The sequence below is a fragment of the Cibotium barometz genome, chromosome 26, assembly GCF_041138505.1.
Source record: "Cibotium barometz isolate CiBa-2024 chromosome 26, ASM4113850v1, whole genome shotgun sequence".
Lineage (NCBI taxonomy): Eukaryota > Viridiplantae > Streptophyta > Polypodiopsida > Cyatheales > Cibotiaceae > Cibotium > Cibotium barometz.
The window spans coordinates 8,637,492-8,661,639 of NC_141071.1; the positions used below are offsets into that span (position 1 = coordinate 8,637,492).

Here is a 24,148-nt window from a genome sequence, read left to right on the forward strand (position 1 = left end):
GATTGTAAACTAAAATTTCCATATAGTTTTTTCTTTTTAATCTTGTTTTCGGGGGAAAAACAATTGGGGCTTTACCAAGCACCACAATGGATACACAAGCTTTTGTAAAAGGAGACTGCAGAAGTGTGGCAAAAGCTGGAAGGTCACGATATTTTTTTGCCTAATCGCTCATGGTGTGACATCAATTAACCAATGCAGAGCCATCGAGGGTCCCTCCCCTAAGTTCCCTAATGTAGTTCATCCATGGAGTCCACTCAGCATTGCATTTGGGGATGCATGGAGGCATGTAGGAGGATGACACTGCTCATGTCTCAAATCAAGAGAAGGGACTCATATGATTTATGCAATCCATGCAAACAGAGGCACTATACAGATTATTCCCTCGGATTTAATTCCAACGTTACCATTCTAACTGCATCATTATATTGTGGACCCTGATTGAGAGATCGTTGGGAGTGTAGGCCATTTACGACAAACAGACCTCCCAAGTACACACTTTCAGTTATATTGTGAGACAGTGTCCGTATTCTGATTCTGGGAACCTCTAGGAATGCACAATCAAGAGACGGAGGGTTTTCATACATATTTGGGGAGACAGCCCCTTTGTGTCACACACAACGCTTGCACTATCTAAGTATGTTGCACAGTAAAAGTAAAAAAATTCTGAGAAATCATACAAGAAAGTTATATGCAACTCATTGAAATGCAAAGAAAATTATGCAATTATGGGCATCCAAATTTACAAATTACAAAATCAGATCTATACCTTGCAATATATGAGTAGCCAATTAGTGTCAATGTGATGATATGATGGGACAGCATTACACCAAAGTCCTTTCGGCGTGTTTCCCACACAAGAAGTGCCACGATACTGTACATGTAGAAACCACACTGGGAAGTGTAGTATATCTTCAATGGGAACCTGGATATTAATAAAAAGCCATTGCATCTTTCAAACATCAAAAGCTTTCATAAGACATTATATGTCTTGAACATGACAGATCTTTTTTCACGCTTCAAATCTCAACCTTGATTACACAATGATACATCATGCATTTTTTATCATATAATTATACTCATAGATATAGTCAAATTTCTGCATTTATAGGCATACAACATCTTGCCCTCATGGTCGTCACCAAGTGTCTCCATCTTGGACCAAGTGAAAGATATTGGTAATGGGTGGCTGTGCTAATTGAGTGCAACATGGACATAAGTTGGCCAATGATGCTGGGCAGTTTTGGACTAGTTAAGGGCCGCCTAAGCATGTGCAGACCAACCTGGCCAAACCTTCTTATCACAAGATGAACGTATTTAGTGATTTTTATGACATTCTTTTGGGCTAAAGGCTGGCCAACTGGAGTTAGTTGGGACAAGAGTTTTGCCTATTAGAAAGCAAGGCAATGGTCATTAGTGAGCATTGGATATGCAAGCCTCAGCTTTGGATCAAGAGTTTGCAGCAATAGCATAGCAGGTTCCAACCATATATATCTTTGAAGCAGCAATTAGAGTCAATAGCATGCATCAATAGTTAATACACATCATTCAAGAGTCCAAAACTCGTCTAGATCTGATAAATCATTGTAAACATTCATTCATTCAGTTAATATACATTAGATTAGGTGAATCTCTCTTATCGTCTCTCTATGCATGTTCACTTTGTGCATTAGTTAGCGTTGATTGCAACAATCAATCAAGCACACTTTCTCTTAGAATGTAACATCGGTATCTAATATTTTAGAGGATCATAGGTGGTCCTCCATTGTCCTAAAGGCTAGTGTTGAGAATGCCCAACACAAAGGCTAGAGTTGAGAATACCCAACACATCCACAAGGTATAGCAGGGAACACTTGTATTTCTCCGGAGCAATAGCCCAGGGGAAAGTTAAGAGCTTAGGGGTCGCTTAAATTCTTTGCATTAGGTTGCTAAAGAGAGCCTAGGCAAGTCTAGGTCTAAGTAATAGGCAACAAGTCTGTGGTTTCGTCTTGTTGGGGGATAATCTACATTTCTCTTCATAATAGGTATGGTAGATAGTCCCAATCTGGAAAGCTACTACCAGTCAGAGCTAGCATGGTGAAAAGAATATTGTATTACTAAAGTGATGATACAATACATGGCAAAGCCCCACACCCGTGTGCTCCTATGATCTGGAACTCCTAAGACGGAGGTTGTATGCCAGTAGAAGCTAGGGAGTGAACTCACAATGATGACTGATGAACTTTGTGGAGAGGAGGCTGGCCATGTATCTACATGGGTCTGCAGAGATTAACATTTGGCATAAACGTATTAGTCATGTCAATATTTAGCGACTCAAAAATATGTAGGCCCACCGTCCGCAGTGTAGACTCAGCCCATAACGATGAACTAGAACTCCATGTGTGGACCGTCATGAGATGACGGTTCAGATATTGTACACTTTGGCAATTCTTTCTAGGGCTATCTGCACCTAGAACTACATCTTCAAGTTCTAATTCTCAAGGGAAACTTGGGCAAACTCTCAAACCAAACCATGACCTATTCGGTATCATCATAGGCAAATCCTAACCAATCAAATAATCTCTCGGTGCTAGACACATGAAATAGTATATCCTCCCTACTGCCTGACAAACTCACAACAATCATCACGAGTAGGAACCCTATATCTTAGTCAAACTCTAACTACTTGAAGTATCCAAAACTTCAAGTCCTAACTCAACCCACTATGTCTAGGCAATCAAGACGCAAAGCAAAATCTGCCAGCATCAACACACTCTACTACTGGAACTGGGTCGAACTAGTATAACCCCACCAATCAATACCTTGCTACACAACTCTAGATAATAGTCATAAAAGCTGATAAATTGGATATCTGCTACATCGAAGGCATGGCCCATAAAATTTGGACATGTCACATTAGAGGCTAGAACATTTGCCTCGATGTAATCCTGTAAACCCGCACATATGATAAATCCTAGTGTCCCATACCACTAGAACATACCCCATATACATCTTACAAATCCATCACTCCTTAGCTTGCAAGTCTTCTGAAAGATTACCAAAGGTTGCTAGCAATAACTTCCGGCATACAAACTGAATCTTTTCGAGAGAATATATCTATCTAAGAAATCTATTGATCTCAATATCAACTAAACCTGCTCTAAATCTGGATCTCAAAATATACGCGCACATGAAAATCCTCTGAACTATCTCTATGAAGCAAAGAAGCTTCACCTAGCATCTAGCAAAGCATAACTACTTTACCCAAAATATAGATCCAATTGTAGTTGCAAATACCAAACAACTACATAAAACTCTCTTCAATCGTCTACATTCCACAATTTCATTCTTTCTTCCTTCCTGTAATTGATTTCTCAAATCAGCTGCCACTTCCCCTCAATCCAAACATCCACCAAATAGGAATATAGATGTATCGAGAAACCTTGCATGTAGCAGATCCTAGTGTCCCATAGCACTAGGATATACTCCATACAAGACCCCCTTTTAGACATAAGATTAAGTCGGAGTGATCAATTCCTTCCCAATCCCACATTGACACAACCAGACTCCCACGTGGATATACTCCATACAAGACCCCCTTTAGACATAAGATTATGTCGGAATGATCAATTCCTTTCCAATCCCGCCTTCACACAACCAAACTCCCACATGTAGGACACTGACTTTCAGGTTAGTCCACCACATTAATCTACCCTATGTAGTATTCTCTTACTTTCCGCCATAATTATGGGACTACCATAAGTGTAGAACACTCATCTATGGCAATCCTGCCCCAGATAATATCATGAGGCTGTCGTAAGTGTAGAGCACTTGTTGTCAGGGAGGATGTCACCAGCCTGGACATTTCCTAGTCTGAAAGGGGTCTGGTGGACTCCAGGATGTTTAAATAGTTGGAAAGTACAAGCTTTGGGAATGGGGGATTATCCTAGAATACAAAGGACCACACTCCTAAAATTTAGGAGAGTTGCTATTTTTGGCCTGACTCCGATGGAAATTCTGTTCGCGTCATTACATCTGGAATTGAGCAGATACCAAGAGTTGGCAAAGTGCCTATGACAGAATGTCTACTAGTTGGGATATTTTTAGAGGTAAAGATTATGGAAGGACCCATCTTTTAGATTGGGACATGTGGCAAGAAAGTGAACCAAAGTGAGACAAGTGGCCTGACACTTGTTAGAAAGTGGATCAAAGTGAGACAAGTGGCCTCACACTTGTCACTTCAGCTATTGTGTGGCTCTCCACTTGTCATTGTAGCCTTCTCTTGCCATTTTAGCTCATGGGAGACCCAAATCTATAAATTGGAGCCCTCTCTCTTCATTAATGGAGGCTCTCTTGCTGCACACTAGCCTCTACCACCGTTACAGGCTGCCCTAATGATGGCTACTCTCTCTCTCTCTCTCTCTTGAAGGCTGCCCATGAAGAATACCGGCTGTTGGGGACTGTTTTGGAGGCTTCCATCGCAAAGAAATACTGAAGGCAAGGGTATTTAATCATTTATTATGATTTCTAGCCATTGTACTTGTTGTACCAGCATTTGTACTTGATGTACTTGTACCAGCCCTTGTACTGGCTGCACCAACTTCTATACTTGTTGTACCACCCATTGTACCGACTGTACCAGCTTCTGTACTTGCTATACCAACCACCGTACCGGCTGTACCAGCCACTGTACCTGCTGTACCAGCCACTGTACCGGCTGTACCAGCCATTGTACCTACTGTACCGGCTGAATGGAGAGTTGTACTTGCTGTACCCTTTCTATTGCATGAAGACCCGTGGTTTTTAGGGAAGAATCAATACCCACACGAAGGTATATGGATTATATTGTTGGCTCGGCATTTCTACAGCCTATGTTCCGGCTTGGTTGCCTCGTGTTGGGCTGTGTTATGGCATTTGTATATGGATAATCCGGCATCTCCCGTGGGGAGAGTAAGGCCCTCAAAGCTTGTACATGATATTATTCTCCTTGGGTAATAAAATACTCCAAGGGGGCGGTTGGCCCATTCCGGCCTCTCTGCGGTGTCACGTGTGCAAGCTCCATTTTCAGCATTTGTGGATGTTTTGTCCAGCTTTTATGTTTTATGCTAAGTGATGATGGATATGTGTTAAGGCTGTGGCCATGTTTAAGTGTTTTAATATGCATTGATGGTATCAACAAGTGTGTCAAAGGCCCTAGTTCCCCGGGCACCCGCCGCGAGTTACAGCTGAACTATCCCAAGGAACCAACCATGATACCCACTTCCACCTTTGTATCTGTGCACTAAAATGAAACTCAAGCCCCATCCAACAAATAAAATCCCCGGATAATCAAGTTCTATCCAAGAACCCCATCTCACGTGCAATAAGTGATGGCCTCTCTCATCTCGAAATCTGAGATGAAACAAAGATGCATCCAAAATGTGCCCTAAGGAAATCCGCTACCATTCCAACATGCAAGAACTCCACAACAAATGCCATCCAACATTTGCTATGATCCTGGGCTAGAGTTCGTATGTGAGCCAAAGACATCTAGAAAATCAAGTATAGGTCATACCATCAATGTTGTGTATATCACACAACTCCATATCATCTCCCCCTCGAGTAACATCTGTGGGACTAAAGCCTAGTACCCATCCAACTCGTAAGATAAGCCAAAACTTAGGTCTATTCCGATTCCTCTATCATCCAATTTTGGTATCTTCTACATAACCAAAAATTTACACATTCTATTATTCCTAGCATAATCACCTATAAACCTAGTGCACCTCAAGGAAAAAACACCTGGCACTACGGCCCATCCTCACCATGTTGTTAAACGATAAAGTTATCCATGGTCACGGTATAATTTTCTTGACAAAAGTCAAGACATGCTTCCCTCGTGGGTCAAACTCATCAAAGTCTCTAAAAAGCACCTACCCACATGAAGCTACACTGAATCGCCAGCCTAAAATCGAAAATTATCTATCTGAAGATGATAGACTAAACTGTCCTTGAGATCCTGTGCACTACATCCAAGAAATGTGCTTGATCAAATACATGATTTAAGGTCAATGGTGGTAACTCAAAATAGGCAAGATCAATGATCATATAGGAAAGTGATAAGCAACTACAAGTAGTCACAAATCTTGTCACTAGCACTCGGCTATGACACACACGGATTACAATCAAAGCAACTGCCATGGTGAACTTCCTTCGTCGAGGCTTCCAGAATGGCATCTATCTATCCAAGTTCCTAGATGCAAGAAGGAACTATCGATCATGACAACTCTCCCGGCAAAATAAAATTAGGAAAGTGCACATCATTGTCCAAGTCATGCTATCGATCCTTCACATCCTCTCCCCCATAAAAGACGTGGGTTTCTAATCTACACCCCACATGTCACAAAATAAATACCAAAGTACATCCCACTCTCAAGAGTTCATCTAGCAAACTAAAGATCGCCTTGGCAGAACCAACCAAAACAAGCTCTCTAGTCTTGAAGTCAACAGTCTCTCCAATAAATTCTTCTAAAATAGCTCTGGGAATAGCCTGCACATGACACCCCGTTGCTAAACTTGATGACGAGATTCCAATCTCTGTTCTTGGATGACTGTCATCATCCCATTGTCTATTCACGGAGTCCCAAACTGTCATCCTTCCCTTCCTAGCAACCTTTTCACTGAAAACCCAGCCCGGTCTTCAAATCCACTCCAACTCTGATGAAGATCTGTGCATCTGGTCCATCCTGTCCCCTTTCCATTCATGCCCTGTCCTTGAACACTTTCTCCGGTCTTCTTTTCCCGAATATTGAGTCTGGCACTCTCACTCCACTCCTTGGAGGATCATCCTCCCTTGGAACCGTTGCCTAAAAGCCTTTCCTGGTGTGCGCCCAGTGGCACCCGACTCACAAGACTGCCATTCCCCTTGGGTGTTGTGGAACACCACCAACCAACCTCCTAGGAATTTCTTCCATGTCTTGTGTTCCTTTCCTTGGCCCTCGTACCTATGCACTTTCCTATACCTTGGACTTGTGTATATTCATCTAGGACTAAATCAGTGTTTAGCCTTGTTGCGCCTCATGCTCCCACACCACCTAAAGATCAAGACACGGGCAATGGTTTCATCCATGCGCGATGCAATAAGGGTCGGTGGGACATGGGCCACAACAATATCTCAGAATCGACCTGAAGCTCTGATACCAATGTCACATGCAGAAGCTCTGGGAGTCTTCTTTCATCCCTAAACACCATCTTGGAACATGTTGATGCAAAACGCGAGCAAAAGATGGACAAAAGAGAGAGAGATAGCTGAGTATTCAGTATATTATAATGTACAAAAAGGAAGTAGAAGTCCTATAGCCATAGGCTGTCTTGGAAAAGGTAGAAATCACCTAACTATCCCTAGTCTATGACCACATTCCCCAAAAGAAATGAGATGCCTATCTATGAGCCAATCGCCTCCTTTTATAGGCCTTGGAAGCACCTTTGGACTCACCAAAGTTACCTGGACACAATAAATCAACCTGTGCAACCGACACAAGATCTCCTCTCTAGCAACTCGCCGACAGCCTCCTAGTCCATCCAAGAGCCTTCCTTGCCAAAACTACCTGCAATCGCTCCTAAATCTGGTTCTAAATCTGATCTTTATGTGTTGTCCCTTCAAAGATTAGTCCTCGGGTTAGCCAGCACATGTCTTGCATATGACAGCGAGTCCAAAAGGCATCACCAAATACTCAATACAATCCAAAAGTGGTACGAAAGGCAATCTTGTGAATATCATGTGGTTGGATCCGAATCTCATAATAGCCACTCTTCAAGCCAATCGGACTAAAGAATGTCACGCCTTCAAGCCAATCCAATATATCATCAACCCTCACTATAAGAAACCAATTCTTGATTGTAATCTTGTTCAATGCTCTGTAATCCATGCACATGCAAAATGAGCCATCCTTCTTCTCCATTAGAAGCACTCGAGAACAAAAGGGTAAAGAACTAGGCCATAGCAACCCCTTTGATAGCAAGTCCTGTACTTGTGTTAATCTCTTGTTGTTGTATTGCGCTCACACGGTAAGGAGGTCGATTCGGGGGTAAACTCCTTGGAATCAACTCTTATCACATGATCCTCTAGTCGCTCAGGAGGCAACTCTCCTAGAATAACATCCGTGAAGCAATCCTTGTCTTTTTCTTTGGCTCGTCTACCATGTAGACCCTAGCAGCAACTAAAGCTGAATCCATCAAATCTTGGATGGTATCATTCAGACATAGAGTCACAAAATCTCGAATGTTGTCATGTAAACCAGCTCGATACTTTCTTAACTTAGACTTCTCACAAATCTCTTTAAAAGAAGTAATCTTGAGATATGCATCCCAAAATTTCTTGTTGTAATGATCAATTGTCTCACATGTTTCCATCCGCTCTTGAATGTTGTCATGCAAACCAGTCCGAAATCTCTTTAAAAGGAGCAATCTTCAGATATGCATCCCAAAATTTCTTGTTGTAATGATCAACTATCTCACATGCTTCCATCCGCCATGCAAGGTGCACATCATCTTCAAACTCCTTAGATAAAAACTAATCATAAAACTGCTTTTTTAAGTCTTTCCAATTCGTGGGAGATGCTCCCTCAACCGTGAGTGCACCCCACCATGCATTAGCTGTCTCCGTAAGATGTAAACTAGCCATGTGAATCTTGGATGACTCTGAATAGTTTTTGGAACCAAAAGTAATATCAAATTGGTGGATAAAAGTGAGGGCTTTGTCTGTGTAACCATAAGCTCCATCATATGGTGTAAACCGCACCGTCCTTCCTCCTTTGAACTCCTTAGCTTTGCACTTACCTTTCTTTCCATGCTGGGAGAGAGTGACCTAGAAGGGGAAGAAGAAGAAGAAGATGAGGAGGAGGAGGAGGAAGATGAAAGGCTTGAAGAAGAAGATGGGCTCATGGACGTTTTCCAACCATATCGACTTTTCCCACAATGAGAACGGGCTGATTTGGAATGGCTCCTTTTCCTTCCACAAGAAGGTGGAGGACTAGGTGATCTCTTTGAGGGAGATATCTTTTATGAAGACCTTTGATTTTCAACTGCATCCTCCTTTGTTGGTTGCTCAACTCCTTTCTTCATTTGCTCGATCTTCTCAAATAGTTGCTCAAAAATGCTCATCATGTCGGGAATCGGGATCTTGGAGAATAGTGTCCAAATTGGTCATAGTTTCTTTGACCATGTAGGTTCTTGGGTCTTCTTGGGTTTGCTTTCCACTTTTGATGGCTTGGTCTTCTTCTTGGTGGTGAGTGCTTCCCATTGCTTGAAGAAAAAGTAAAAAGCATCGCCTGTAAAGATCGTTATCCGTCGTAGCCTTCACTTTGATACCACTGAAACAGGCCTTCGTAAGGGTTGTAGCACGATTACTTAGCTTATCTTCAAGAAAACAATAATTTCACACTTAAAACCTTGAGAAAATCTGAAAATAAACGAGAGAGAGAGAGAGAGAGAGTATAGAGAGAAGACACCACTCTAGGAGTCGAAAATTCGAAATAGCCTTGGGCCGACCCCTCCCATCCTTCGAGTTATATTAGATAAACTTCTTGGAGGAGTCTTGAGTACAAGTTCCTAGAGCTAGAGAGCTCTCGTGTTTTTACCTATCTCAACAATGAGAGAATAGCTGAATTTACAGTTCTTGCCCAAAAGCACTTGAGAAAGCGCGTCTCTCACGATGGAAGTGAAAGAGAACCGTATGCTCTGATACCAATGTAACTTGGTTGAACACAATGCTAATCAATACACTTACATACACTAAGATTTGATGGACACTTACTCAAATACAAGAAGTAATTTGCTAAATTGACAAGAGACACACAATGAGCCGGAACAGCTGACCCCTCCCTCAAATAAAGTATATTGACCTTGGTAGAATCAAGTACATAGTGTCATGCGCATTTCTGACCAGATTTCCATACCAATGCATATGAATACAGTATTGCAAACAAGTGGTTGTCGATGTAGACTTGCAATCCACACTACCCTCTCAAGTGCCCATGTTCCCTACCATCTACTCTCTATTGTTCCACCAACGAGAACACTACACAGGGTATGTGATCTTGTAATCCGGTCGATGACAGCGGAAGTCTTCACGATGGAAGTCCTTGGAGTGAAGAGATCTTCGATTTGTCACATTTCTTCGCGACAAAAGTCTTCAAGAGGATGAAGGGAACCTTGGGAAAGCTTCCCCTATGGTTCAACTTGAGAAAGGAGGGCTGAAATTAGGGTTTTCAACAAAAAGACCAAAAATTACAGCAATAAAGAGAGCTGTTTTGATGAATTTCAGTCATTGGGAGTGTGTAGGAGAGTGATTAGCATCCGGAAACACTCTTGAAGCTTGAGAAACACCTTAGCAAGCTTGGAAATGGAGTTGGGAAAGAGAAAGTGCAGAAAATGCAGCCCAACAGCCCTCATGAAGGAGGCGCCAATCTCTAGAGAGAGGAGGAGGAGTGAGGTGGTGAGTTGTCCAGTGTAGGTGGCAGGCAGGTACTTTGTGGAGCAAACTAGAGTGGACACATGGCTGGTTACTCCCTTTGTACAAAGGGGATAAGGTTTGGGCGGTAGACATTGGGTTATGTCCACCTCGGGACATCAATGTGTGTGAACACCGAGCTGGTCATAATTTATAAGTGAGTTTTGGTCGCCCAAAACGTAATGAAGTGTGTACACACTCACTTATAAATTAGTGCTATCTCCTAAGACTAGGGTTTATGACCAATACTTACCACCTGTCACATGCCACATAACCATCTCAGTAGACAGTTTCACACGCACGGTTCGCAGGCGGGCGTTCCCTTACCCGGAACTACACATTGGTCAAGCAAGCATGAAAACAGAATGCAATTTCAATTGCAAGCAAGCATATAAAGATGCTATGCAATGCAGCATTGGTATGGACAATCCTCGTTCATGAGACTATACCAAAATAGACGTGCTCTAGGCAAGTACACGAAGTACCAGACCCAATGGAACACCAATCCACCAAGCATTTTCGAGCATGTACACAAAGGCACAAGTCCACAGTATCACATGAGTGGCATCAATCCCCGGCATATACAACTGCCATGGACGCCAGTCCAATGTACATACATGATAAGAAAGCACAGGTGGACCAATTGAGTGGCCAAATGGTGACAGCTAGGCCTCATTGACCCTGCTATTCAGAGTCGTGCCCTGCTCGGCAAGCTGATTGTTATTCCTGGTGGTGAGCCCTGGAAGGATTTCCTATTGGCCTGGATTCCAGTCCGCACCCCGAGTCTTGGGGACCCTTGGCCATAGAGAGCCAAATGGATTTTCACAGAGATGCAGGCCCGTGGTTTTAGTCCAACTTTCGAGGACAGATTTGCAACCAGCCTACTTCATGCTTGGGATCATCTCAGGCTAGCCCTTAGACAGATAGCTCCATCAGCCTCAGAGGAGCGGCTTCAGCAACCTTTGGTCTAGAACCCCCTAATCCGTTTACCCAATGGCCACATGTTGGGGTCCCGACCGCATGTATCATGGGGTGCCTTGAGCATGGGACCAACCAGGTCTCTAGGAGATTGGATCGCACACAGGTAGTTACCCCCAGAGGCGCAGGAGAGAGGCCTGACAGGGGTCCGGGTTAGAGACAGACTCAGCATCGACATCGATTAAGCTATCCCTCAGGAGGGGCTGACACCTATCCCAGACCCGACCCCCTTGTGTAGCTAGGTTTGTTTACCGAACATGATATTCTCGTGGCGGTCCACGGAGGAGATGAGGGCAGTGGGCAGTGGGCTGCTCACTTTTTATATTGGATCCCATGGTAGACTAGAGAGATCTGAGCTTCCCTTGGAGGATTTCAGTGAGCTACACCTTGCAGAGGGTGAGGATGATTGGTTTTCGAGCACAGGAGTGGCACAGACCCTATTAGAATTGTGCATCTCATTGTTTTGGGGCTTTACTATTTATCTAGGATTTTATTGGATTTTTCTCCTATTTATTTGTCCAGGGCTAGTCCCCATTATTCACTCTTTCATCCACTTCCCTTGCACATAGTTCAACATTCAGTTGCTGGCCATTGCCATTGTAAAGCTTTACTGCTGTTATAACAGGTGATCTTGTCCAACTCTCTCAATCTCCTTTGCACTCTCTCATATGTTAATTGTTTATGGTTCCACCTATGCTATCTCCTTCATGGTATCATACGCTTAGGTCCAGGCTGCTCCAAACTCTGCAAATCTGCCCACTTTGCTGTGCGTTTTGCTTCCATCACTTCTCCGGCTGCAGATCAGTTCCATACACGAGCTGCGTTTCAGTACCTTGCCGCGTTTCTGGTCCAGCCCTCTTCTGGTTGCTGTCAGCCAGCCCTACATGCTGTGTTTTGCTCTTCAGAGGCAGGTTTTGAAGTGTTTTGGCTGCATTTTCTTCTTCAGCATCTGTTGGTGGTGCATTTCTTGCTCGTGGTGCTGTCTTCTTCCTCCTCGAGTCCCTACCCTTCCGGTAGGCAGTTCCCGATGGATCTTGGACTGTTTTGTTGTTGTCCCGCCTCTTTCTCTCTACGGTTTGAGCGGGGGGCTGATTGTTCCTGGTGCCTCGCTTTGTTGGTAAGCACTTGAGAGAAGTGTTTGAGAGCTGAGATTTGTTCTTTGCTACTGTGGATATGGCTCCCCCTTACGAACAAGGATGACAAGTTGAAAGGACCCAACTACGCTCATTGGAAGCTTCAGATGCAGATCTGGTTCATCCACAAGGGTTTGTGGGACATTGTTCAGGGCATTGAAAGGAAGCCTGAGTATCCTCAAAACTCTAGGCGGTGGACTCAAGATCAAGAGGATGAATTCGCTGTGGAATTACAAGACCGGGAGAATCAGGACTCGAAGGCGCATTCTATGCTTGTGCGGACCATCTCCGAGGAGGTCTCACCGGCAATACAAACTCTCACCAGTGCTCATCAGGTATGGTCAAAATTGGAGGATCTCTTTACACGAGATTCATCGATGAGTCCAAGAAGAAGGACAAGACCAAGGGCAAGGCTTCATCTCAGAGAAAAGGCAAAGACACGACACAGGATAGTGATACAGATTCTAGTACCACTTCTAGGGCTCCCAAGGCGCTTCCGGCTCGAGAGACCCCAGATGGTGTGCTTCTCTAGTACACATGTAGTTTCCCCCCATGTGCTTCAAGCCAAAAGAGGCTTGTGGACGGGAGAGGGGACTAACTCCAGCTCCACCTACTGGTGCATGGGAACCGTGATTTGGAGTTCCAAGCATTAGACATCTGGCAAGACATGGTCATCTTTGGTATGTCAGAGATTATGAACTGGTTCTGTTCCAAGTTCATTGTTCGAGGCTTTTGGGACGTGATGTGTTTCCTCCTCTATTGGGGATTATGGACGCGGTATGTCTAGTAGCTTATCATCTATTTTTGGAGTTCACTGCACACTTGTGTGGGAATTTGTGGCCAAGCAAAGTTTCTTGCTGTTCGTGGTGGCATCTTGTTTTGAGGAAACAAGTTGGTGGGTGCACTCTCCGAGGTGATTCCAGTATTCGCGGTGCTGGAGGGTCCATGGTTGCATCTTCATCAACTTATCTTCTTCCGACTCTTGCACACTATGAGCTGCAGAGGGCATCTCAATGTTTTGGGGCTTTACTATTTTGGTAGGAATCTGGGACTGTTTTGGAGAAATCTGGTACAGTTTTGAGAGCTTTTCTCGGGCTGTTTTCGAGAAACCTAGGACAGTTTTGTGAGCTTTTCTGGGGCTGTTTTGGAGGAATCGGGGACTGATTTGCGAGCTTCTCTGGGACTGAAGTAAGGCTCTGTTTTGGGGGCTGTTTTGGCACGAAATTTGGGGCTGGATTTGGCACCATACCAGGCTGTTGTTTCGAGGCTGATTTGCACTCGTTTAGGGTGCTGATTGGTACCCAAGTCTTTGAGCAAGTGTTTGTTGAGTTTTGTGGAAAATCCGGTGCAGGACTGCACCCACACCTTAATATGTTTGTATCGTTGGAACATGCTTAGTTCCGTACGTCGTACGGATCTGGCCGTACGTACGAATCGTACCGTATGGTGCCGTACGTATCCGTACGATCAGGTACGAATTTTGCCTGTTTCTGCCCGTTGGAAGTAGCCGTTTTCTGCCCGTTTTTTTGGTTGTTTTCCTTTCATCTCTCCTGAGTCCTTCTATAAAAGCCTCAAGGACCAAGCCTCTCCTCCATCTAGTCCAAGCCTCTCCTCCACCACCCTCCATCTACTCCAAGCCTCAAAGACCAAGCCTCTACTCCAAGCCTCTCCTCCACCCTCCTCCACCCTCCTCCAAGCTCCTTCCATCCCACTTGAGCCTCTACTCCAAGTTCTCTTCCTCCAAGCTCTTCCCATACTTCATCTTCTCTACGCTCTCTCCTCTACTCCACGCTTTAGCCCTTCTCTTATCCATCATGCCTCGGGAGAAGCATGAGGCTTTTGAGTTGCATTGCCTCAATGTGGAGAAGGACACCAAGAAGTCCAACTCCCATCATTGGACATGCCGATATTGCGGCAAGTCATACACCAGTGGAACAACAAGGCTTCTCCAGCACCTTTCAAAGATTGGGGGACAAGTTGCTCCATGCAAGGAGATTCCGCAAAGCATTGCCGATGACATTTCGTGGAAGATGAGCCGCGGCTCAAATTCAAGTAGAGGAGCATCATCAACACACGCACCGGCACCACCACCAGCACCACCATCGGCACATGATGAAGCGGCCACCGGCTCTTTCATTGGTGTATCCTCCACTGCCACTTCCACGGATGCACGGTCCGCCTCCGCACCGGGCAAAAGGCAAAGGGTGGTGGAGCGTGAAGGGGTGCAGCCCTCTCTCCACCAAGTCACGGGTAGTGTGAGAGGTTCGGTTGCATTCCTTAAGGAGCGGCAACGCCTTGCGGAGATAGAGATTGCTCGCACCATTATTGAATGCAATCTTGCCTTCAATGTACTCCAAAAGGAGCAATGGAAGAAGATGGTGACGGCGATTGCGAATGTGGGCCCATGTGAGGGGTGGACGGGGGTCTCTTACACGGCTATGCGCATGAGGAAGATTGATGAAGAGAAGGAGAGAATTGATCGAGCCCTTGACCCGATTCGAGCCACATGGACGAAGTATGGATGTTCTATTCTCACAGATGGATGGAGTGATCAAAGGAAGCGTGGCATTATGAACATCCTTGTGTCTTGCCCGCTTGGCACATACTTCTTGCGCGGTTGACACCAGGAGAAGGGGGAGAAAGACTACCGGAGTTTCATCTACCGCCATATTAGGCAAGCGATCATAGAGGTAAGCATTATTTTACTTAAGTGTGGCTGATTTTGTCATTTGTGCAAAGCCCTCAACTCATATGATTTATCTACCATGTAGGTTGGGGCTCAAAACGTGGTGCAAGTCATCACCGACAATGCATCAAATTGTCGACGCATGGGCCGCTTGCTTGAGGAGGAATTCCCCACCATTGTGTGGACTCCATGTGCGAGTCATTGCATTGACTTACTCATGGAGGATGTGGCGAAGCTCGGGTGGGTGAAGAGGATTGTGCAACAAGCTACATCTATTGTCAACTTCTTCATGCTAAAGGTGAAGGTGCTTGCTATGTTTCGTGAGCATAGCAGGCTTGACTTGAAGAAGCCATCGGCCACCCGCTTTGCCTACATGTGGCTGGTTTTGGAGCGTCTATACGGTGTGAGGCCCGCCCTTCGCCAGACAGTTGTTTCCACCATGTGGAACGAATGGGATGAGCACGTCACTGAAGAGGCCAAAGCCATGCAACGCTTTTGCCTAGAGGAGAGATTTTGGACTAGAGTCCGAGCAATTGTCATTGCTATGACTCCATTCTATAGGCTCTTGCGGATGACAGATTGCGAGGGGTCCACCATGGGCCTTCTTGTCCACTTCTTTAGAGCTGCCCTTGTGGAGTTGGAGGCTTGCACAGACATTGCATTTGACGAGCGAGCACAAATCATGGAGATTGCACAGAAGAGATGGAGGTGGATGCACAAACCAATCCACGGGTTTTCAGCATTGGTACATCCAGCCTACAAGTCTCCAGTAGTTTGCACCGATAGGGAGCTTCGACAAGATCGAGATGCATATATGCTTCGAGCTGTGCCAATTGATGAGCACAATGCCTTTCTAGAGGAGTTGGGCTGCTATGTTGATCAGAGAGGTCAAACCTCCTTTTCGTCTCCCACTTGCTGGAGGAGGGAGTCACTTGTGAAGCCCCTTTTTTGGTGGGACAATTTTGGGTATGGACTAGAGCATCTCCAACCGATAGCCTTAAGGGTCCCAGCCCAGGATTGTTCTACGGGTGCATGTGAGAGCAACTGGAGTTCCTATTCTCTCATACACACGAGGATACGCAATCGACTGAGCACACGACAGTTGGAGCGGTTGGTCTACTGCCGCACTAACTTGCGCATGATGCAGGGCATTCTTAGTATGGGTAGTCCCAAGCAGGTAAGTGACAAGTCTAGACTCTAACTTGTCATGACTCATAACTTTTAAGTTTTGTGTACACTGTACAGACTTTTGTGCCTTAATGTGTAGGTCAATGTTGACACTTTCACGTTGACAAGTGAAAACTTTGCAAGTGTCAATCAACAACCTGATGAGGAGGAGGAGACAATCTTCATGAAGCTCTATAGTGAGCTTGTGGCAACAGATACTCGCAGCACCAGGAGTCAACATGGACGGGACCGAGCAGTTGGAGTTCATAGGCCTCCGCCTTCGACATCGGCAAAGGGTGGCCTTCGCACATATGTGAGGCGGGGATCTCGAGCTCCAATCCCCGCCTTCATGATGATATTCCATTGCCCCCTCATGATGATACCCCACTGCCTAGAGAGCCCTTGTTTGATGATGATGGCAACCTACTTAGCGAGAATGATCCCCAAAGTGTCTCGTCCACCTTTGAAGAGTCCTCTTCAGAGAACTCTCCTGATGGACACTCTAGTAGTGATCATGTTGATGATCATGCAGATGTTGGTGATGATGTAGACTTTTGATATGTTATAGCTCTCTAGGCATTGGGCATCTATCTCCTTCTAGCCCATCGATGATGTATTGTAGTATGTAGTATCATGTATGTACGCATGTTGGTGGTCGCCCATGCCATGAGTTTTTGGCCTATCCTTTTGTAGCAATTTTGTACTCTAATGGCATGATGACATTATGTTCATGGTTCTACTATTTTGTAACTTCTTGTCTACAATTTTTAAGTTTAGGAAGTATTTTTTTTAAAAAAACGTACTAATATCGTACCGTACCTCAAAAAATTTTAAGGTACCAATTAGTACCGTATTTTATTGTACCGTACCGTATCGTACCTTTCGTACTAACTAACCATGCGTTGGAATAAAGAAGTTCCTAAGGGGGGCCGGCCGTTCTGGCTCAGTGTTGTGTTCTTTTTGGTGTTGTTTATAGTTATTCTTTTAAGTCCTAAACACTACTTCAGTGTTTGTGCTGGCTGTCAGGGTCCCGAGTGTTCCGGGGTTTGGTTTCATAGGTCTGGATTGGTTTCAGCCCACCACCCATACCCATGCTCCAGCTCCACACTCCAAAGGAGTTCTTAGCAACATGGTCTTCAACTACAGCCGCCTAAAGGCAAGGTCCAAGGGTGAGTATGGCCAAGTTCAGTAACATTTTGGGCAGCACTTTGGGCGCTCGATCAAAGGAGTGCTCAGCACCCATGGCCAGGAGTGTGGACAGCATATGCTTCACTGTATGGAGCCTCAGATCAATCCAGCCAACTCTACAGCCAGCAGATCACATGCCTATACAACAGCAAGTCAAGGGTCATGGTAAAGATCTGAGAACACAGTCTGCAGTGCCAGTTCCCCAGGCAATAGACACTGTTTTTGGAACAATGGAGTGCATCTTCCATGATGCGTTCATCCCTTGCTCAAGTGGAGAACAGTAGTATAGTAACTTTTTCTTATGCATTGTAGCAGGTCTTGCAACGCCTACTATACAGATCTGTGTTCAGATCTTTATCTTCATTGTATATAATCATGTTTTGGCAATACACAGTAGATTACGTCATCTTGCTCTTGTCTTTCTGTATGCACTGGATTAGTGTTAATCGATCAGCATTAATTGAGCGTAATCAATTAGCTTCTGCGGTCATGTTCCAGCGGGCATGGGCTGTTATGTTCTAAAGACAAACACACATGCATGAGCAGGATCAAGTTGATGAATGCACAGGTACAAAGTTGCAACGTGAAGCGCTCACAATCTCTTCACATTTCTTTTTGAAAGCAAAGTTTAATGTGATGTTGCATTCTAATCGATGTGAACTTGCATAAAGACTTTCCAACGTTGTTGTCAACAGCTTTGAAAGTGGCTGTTGGGATGCAAACAATTGGCAATGGCTCCTCCCAGGCAAAAACTTGAGAACAGGGTTGGGACCTTGTCAAGGTCAAGTTTTGACAACTATGTCTTTTGTCCAACAAAGTGTGAACATAACCTAGATCCTTTGAACTAGGCTGCCTGCCCAACCACAGCCCATCTTACTGCAGCCTGGTCTGTTGTTCACATTGAATGTGAGCATTCTGTAAGCTGGCCTGTGCACAACACATTAGATCACATCCATCTGACATTTTCTTGGGGATTGCAAGAACAAGCAATCAGTATGCAAGAAAACAGGTTTTCAAATGTGCTCCTCTTGAAAGAGGCTAAATGTGTCAGTCCCTCAATTTCATAGACAAATGCAAGCACACACACATATTCACACACACAGGCATACACAATGGTTCTAGTACGCAAGAAAATTATGTGCACCTTTTACAGAGGCTAAATAAGCACGTTTATTTATAGGTGCCAAAACACTTAGTATTGTTGCATGACTAAAGTTCCTCAATTTCACACATGCAACACACACAATGGTGCTTGTTGTGTTCTTTCATTTTCTTAAAAAAATTGCTTTCACAAATCAAATATGAAAGGAACTTCCAAGAGAACAATGAACGTTCAGATTCCCTTACTTCAAGGGCTGATGTGGCCACCCCTTGAAGTACACTTTCGTATTGTAGAACCAGGGCTCGTTGTTACTGATTTGATATATAAATATTTCTGAGGCTGTGTAGCAGAATAACTTCCACAAAGACTCCTTGATTTTGAATATCTTGGCTGAATTTCCATCCTTCAAAGCTTTTTCAGGAACACCGCCTCCTTCCAAGTTTAGAAAGTATGTGGCTAATTTCTGAATGCATAAATAAAAACAGTCAATGTCTGCTTATCCTAATCCATCCTGTCCATTGTCAGAATATATTGCTAAAAGTTCTGATCCTGCTTAAGCTAATCCTGTTAACCCTGATGCAAACCTAATCTGATAAACCAAAGTCTTTTTCTGGGCTGTTCCTGCAAACTCTAATTCTTGCCTTTCCTGCTAGCCCTAACTCATACCTGTCCATTCAGCCCAAATTTCAATTCAGGCCATGGTTCCTGGTAAAACCTAATGCTAAACCTAGTTCTATTACTGCCAACTCTCCTTCAAGCCCCGTCCCGGGGTTGAAACCCTAGAATCTACATCCGACAACCTAGAAGGTCATAGCTTACCTCGAAGAAGAAGATGTCGAGGAAGAATCGCAGCACGGGGAAGGCAGCAGCAGAGTAGATCACCAGATAGTAGTCCCCGAGTTGGGGTTGCTCGGATGAGAAGCTCTGCAGAAGATCCATGGCAAATGCGATGATGGAGAGCAATCGATCAAGCCATAGCTCCGCAACGGCATTGGAAGTTCATCTGAGACACTTCCGCCCCCTTCGATTCGGTGCAAAAGAAAGCAAGAAAAGCAGAACAACAAGCGGCACAAAAAATCAGATCGAACTTTTAACAGGAAGATGATGGTGGTGGGAACGAAGATGGAGATGGTGCTTTTGCTGCGTTGAACATGAATATATGAAGCTTATTCCTGTGCTTTCTGCTTTTTTGCTGAAGAAGAGAGTGAAGATCTATCTATATTTCTATATTACATTAATGAGAAAAACATCCTTTAGGTCCCGTGATCATGTGCATTGTGAACGTCTCTCTCTCTCTCTCTCTCTCTCACACACACACACACACACACATGCACACTATATTGATCATCATTATGAGGTGGGGCCTCGTGATTGGACTCAGGAAATCACCCCCCATGAGGGATGGGGGTGATTGGACTCAGGAAATCACCCCCCATGAGGGATGGGCAGGAGCTTGCCTAACGATGATATTATGAATATTCTGGAGACCCGACCTTCGAATCCCAAATGGTACGAAGAATAGATAATACAGACACAAGAAAGTAATTAAAATCTCTTGAGTGGGACTTTTCTATGAATCCCCTACCCCTGTGTTAGAAAAGATAGAAGGATATGTTGCCTAAGTGATCAACACCATTAGCGATCTCCCATGAGGGATAAGCAAGTGAGATTTCTAGGTTAGGGAGCTATGCTTGTAAATCCCTTGACCCTTTGATAAAAGGATGTCTTGTGCAAGTGGTCAACACTGTAGGTTCAATAGTCAAACATGCAAAAAACTAGATTGTTGTGTGTTTCTCACTAATAATTACTTATTTATACATTAGAATAAACAAAATGAAATTTTTAGGTTTGTTAATGCTATTTTCAAATCCAAAGTCAAGAACTTTATATCAATATTAGGGTGTCTACTTTACATAACTTTCTTTTCTTTAGCATGGGTGCTAGGAAAAAGAGCACTTTTTGTAATATTATAATAACTAAATTCAAGAAAAAATGGGTGAGATATTGCCTAGCCTTTAACTAAAAGAATGAATTTTGTTATGTTTTCAATAAAAACCATCAATTTTTTATGTTCTTGATACATGAAAATGAGTTGGCTAGAGGGGGGTTGTTACTATAATTGGTCGCAAAAGAAAGCTTTTAAGCACTACTTAGCACTAGTGTTGTACTAAATAATCATGAATAAGTGCTTAGCATGTGGATTGTGCTTACAATTTATAGAGTTACTTTTTCCATTCAATCCATTTATTCCCTTTTATATCCACATTTGATTGGAAAATGAGGTGCATAAACATTTTAAGATATCAATCAAAGTGTTACCTTGTTGTTGCTTTATAATCATTAAGTATGTGATGCTATAAATTATAATCACTAAAAACCATTTGTTTACAAGATTGTCTTTATACTTTAAGTTATGATAACAAGAAATTGTGCTTTAGTTGATGGAAGAGCTTGTAAACATCCATATAAGGTCTAAGTATTTGTGCACTTTTTTGCATTGCTAGGACAAAGAACACACATTTTTATGTTGCTCTAACCCATCCACAGATATTTGTATACCCTCAAGTTTGAGACTATTAATGTGTTCTTTGATTTAAGTAATTTCCTTAAAGGGTTACCAACATGGAGTCATGTTCATGGAGCATTCTTGGGCCTCCCCTTTTCTAAAGCTACCAAGGAAAGAATGGGCTTATAGAGGTGCATACATGTGCGTGCGCGCGCGCGTGTGTGTGTGTGTGTGTGCACGCACGCACGTGGAGAGAGAGAGAGAGAGAGAGAGAGACGATTTGTATGCTAGGAAGGGCACACTCCTTCCACATGAACTCTTAGTAAGATAAGCAGAGCTAGCAATGTGGAGATATAGCCCAAGTATAGATAATTCCTTTTTTTGGAGAAGGGCAGGGATGCGTAGAGGAAAGCCAACATTAAAAACATGGATATCATTTTATGAGTAATATAAAATCTTAATGATGTCATCATGATAAACATGGATATCATTTTATGAGTAATGTAAAACCTTAATGATGACGTTGTAATATCAAGTTACTAGTATGACCACAAACTTAGCTTTGTTTTTTTTGTGGATGATGTGGTGGCAATGATGCGATGGTAAACTTTGCTTCAAAGCACACGCAACTTAAGCATGATGAAAACAACTCCAGTATTCAAATAGGTTTTCCATGATGGCATGAGTTGGGAGACTTCAGAGTGTAGAGAAAGTTTCACTTTAAATATTTATCAAACAATAAGGTAGATGGTAGAGAAAAACAATAAGGTAGATGGTAGAGAAAAACAAAAAAACAACAAATGGACATTATATCTTGTGTTGAGTATCTTTTCTCATAGTGATAGATGTTTGTTATTGGTAGAGGGTCATTTATATCTTGCGTTAAGTACCTTTTCTCATACTATTAGATGTTTGTTTGGTAGAGGGACATTTATATCTTGTGTTGAGTATCTTTTCTCATACTAATAGATGTTTGTTATTGGTAGACGAGCATTAAGAAATTGATGGACATTATATTTTTTGCCGAGATTCTTTTACTCTTGTCATTTTTTAGTATTATCTATTTTTGATATATACTCAAACCTAGCTTTAGTCTTCTATAATGTGATATAAAATTTGCTATAGCCATTTCCTTATTTACTTAGTGAACTAGGCTACAATGGAGGTGTCATGGTGGAGCATGAGAGGAGAGGAACCTAAGTTGCACTAGAAAGCCTTTAAGTAGAAAAGCTTTCAATGGGTGTAGAATACCTTGCAAGCCTTTGAGTAGAAAAGCTTTTAATAGGTGTAGAATACCTCGTAAGCTACATTTGATGGGAAAAGAATATCCATTAACTATTAAGACTTAAGAGAAAATCTCAAGTAAGTGCTTAGTCCTACCTAATCATGTAAAAAATACAATCTTAATGACGTGAAGGTGCCACTTCAAATGGCAATAATTTCAAGTTGAAATGTTGTTATGTACAAATGTTCATAAACAAAGAATTCATGAGAGAGAGAGAGAGGGGGGGGGGGGGAGGGAGGGAGGGAGGGAGGGAGTTTAGTAGCTCTACCTAAGCCAATATTGAGTAACATTTTTGTATCATTTCAAAACTTGAACTTCCAAACACTCAATCTTACATCCCCCACGGCATCCGATGACATGCATCCTCACAACTTTCAAGGTGTCTTTATAGTCATGCTAGTAGCTAAGATCCAAGGGGAAATCCTCACAATATGTTATTGTATATGCATGGTTTAAGGCTCATAGACACCAACTAGATTTGCTCCCACCGGTTCAATACAGTCTAGATGCTCCCTTCCTTCCGTTCACAAACACAGGAGGACAGGAATCAAGTGATTCAATATGATCTACTCACACTTTACATTCAGGCCACATGGATTACACTATTAGAGCCATTACACATGAAGATGCAGTACTATAGGGATCATTTCTTGTGGCTCATAGATCATGGCTTCATTCAAAGGCCGGGGTACCTTGATATATACATGTCACATGCCATGCAGATTGCAGTTGGCCAATTATTGGTATCTTCACCCCGCCTTTGGATAAAGATAGGGAGTGTTGAGAGGATACCCCAGGAGGATTGGATTTGCATTTCATGCCAGCAAGAGGTTGAGTCAGAGGAGCACTACCTTTTCCATTACCCAATATACTACAAGATGCGAGGGAGATTTCATTGCCTTTTTTGACACGAGATCTTGAAATACTCATATAAAGATAGACTTCTTACACTTTTTGTTATTAATGGAGTTATAGGTGTCTATTTTCTTGATTTCATTAACTTTTGTTATTTATGTTCCTGCTTAGTCGTCTCAAAAATTTATTCTTGAATTTCTCTCGAAGTTCCCGTTCTTTATATAAGAACATGCAAAGAGAGTTAATTTGTTCTTGAATTGTGGGACGTTGCGGTAAATCTGCCATAGTCGAAACTAAAGAAATAAAAAATATATATTTGATGAGAAAAATTGGTAGAGAATACATATCTTATTGTTGTAATGTCATTGAATTTATCTGGCAAAAACAAATTTAACACTCCAAAGAAATGTGAGTCTTTATGCTTTTCTATGTATAGGAAATATAAACTTCTTAATTCAAAATTAATTATTGAAGGAGTAAAAATAATAATTAAAGTTAGAACTAAAAACTTGCTTATTGCACTAATGCTAGAAACAACAATAGAAGTAATACTTGACATGATAAGAATAAAAGATAAATTGATTATGGATATAAAGATAGGAAATACTAACCTTGAGTTGAAGAGCACCCAAAGATAATAGAATAAAGAAAGGATAAAACTTGGAAATGGTGTTGCCAATTTTTAAAACCTAGAACAAGACTTAGTTTTGAGCTTTTTATCTAAAACCTCCTAATCAATGGGCAATCACTTTCTAAGCTTTAAAGTAAAATTGTATTTTGTTT

At 42.9% G+C, this 24,148-nt stretch overlaps 1 protein-coding gene across 1 annotated transcript in view; it reads right to left on the reverse strand.

The window, feature by feature from the left end:
* The window catches only part of LOH2 (LAG1 homolog 2), a 35,344-nt gene extending 14,942 nt beyond the window's left edge, over positions 1-20,402 (reverse strand). The window contains exons 1-3 of the mRNA XM_086820215.1: positions 19,539-20,402; positions 18,965-19,182; positions 767-922 (exon numbers count right to left, since the gene is read on the reverse strand). Of these exons, the coding sequence (XP_086676341.1) occupies positions 767-922; positions 18,965-19,182; positions 19,539-19,658 (494 nt within the window). The 5' untranslated portion in view covers positions 19,659-20,402. The remainder of the gene's footprint in view (positions 1-766; positions 923-18,964; positions 19,183-19,538) is intronic.
* Positions 20,403-24,148: the final 3,746 nt, after the last annotated feature.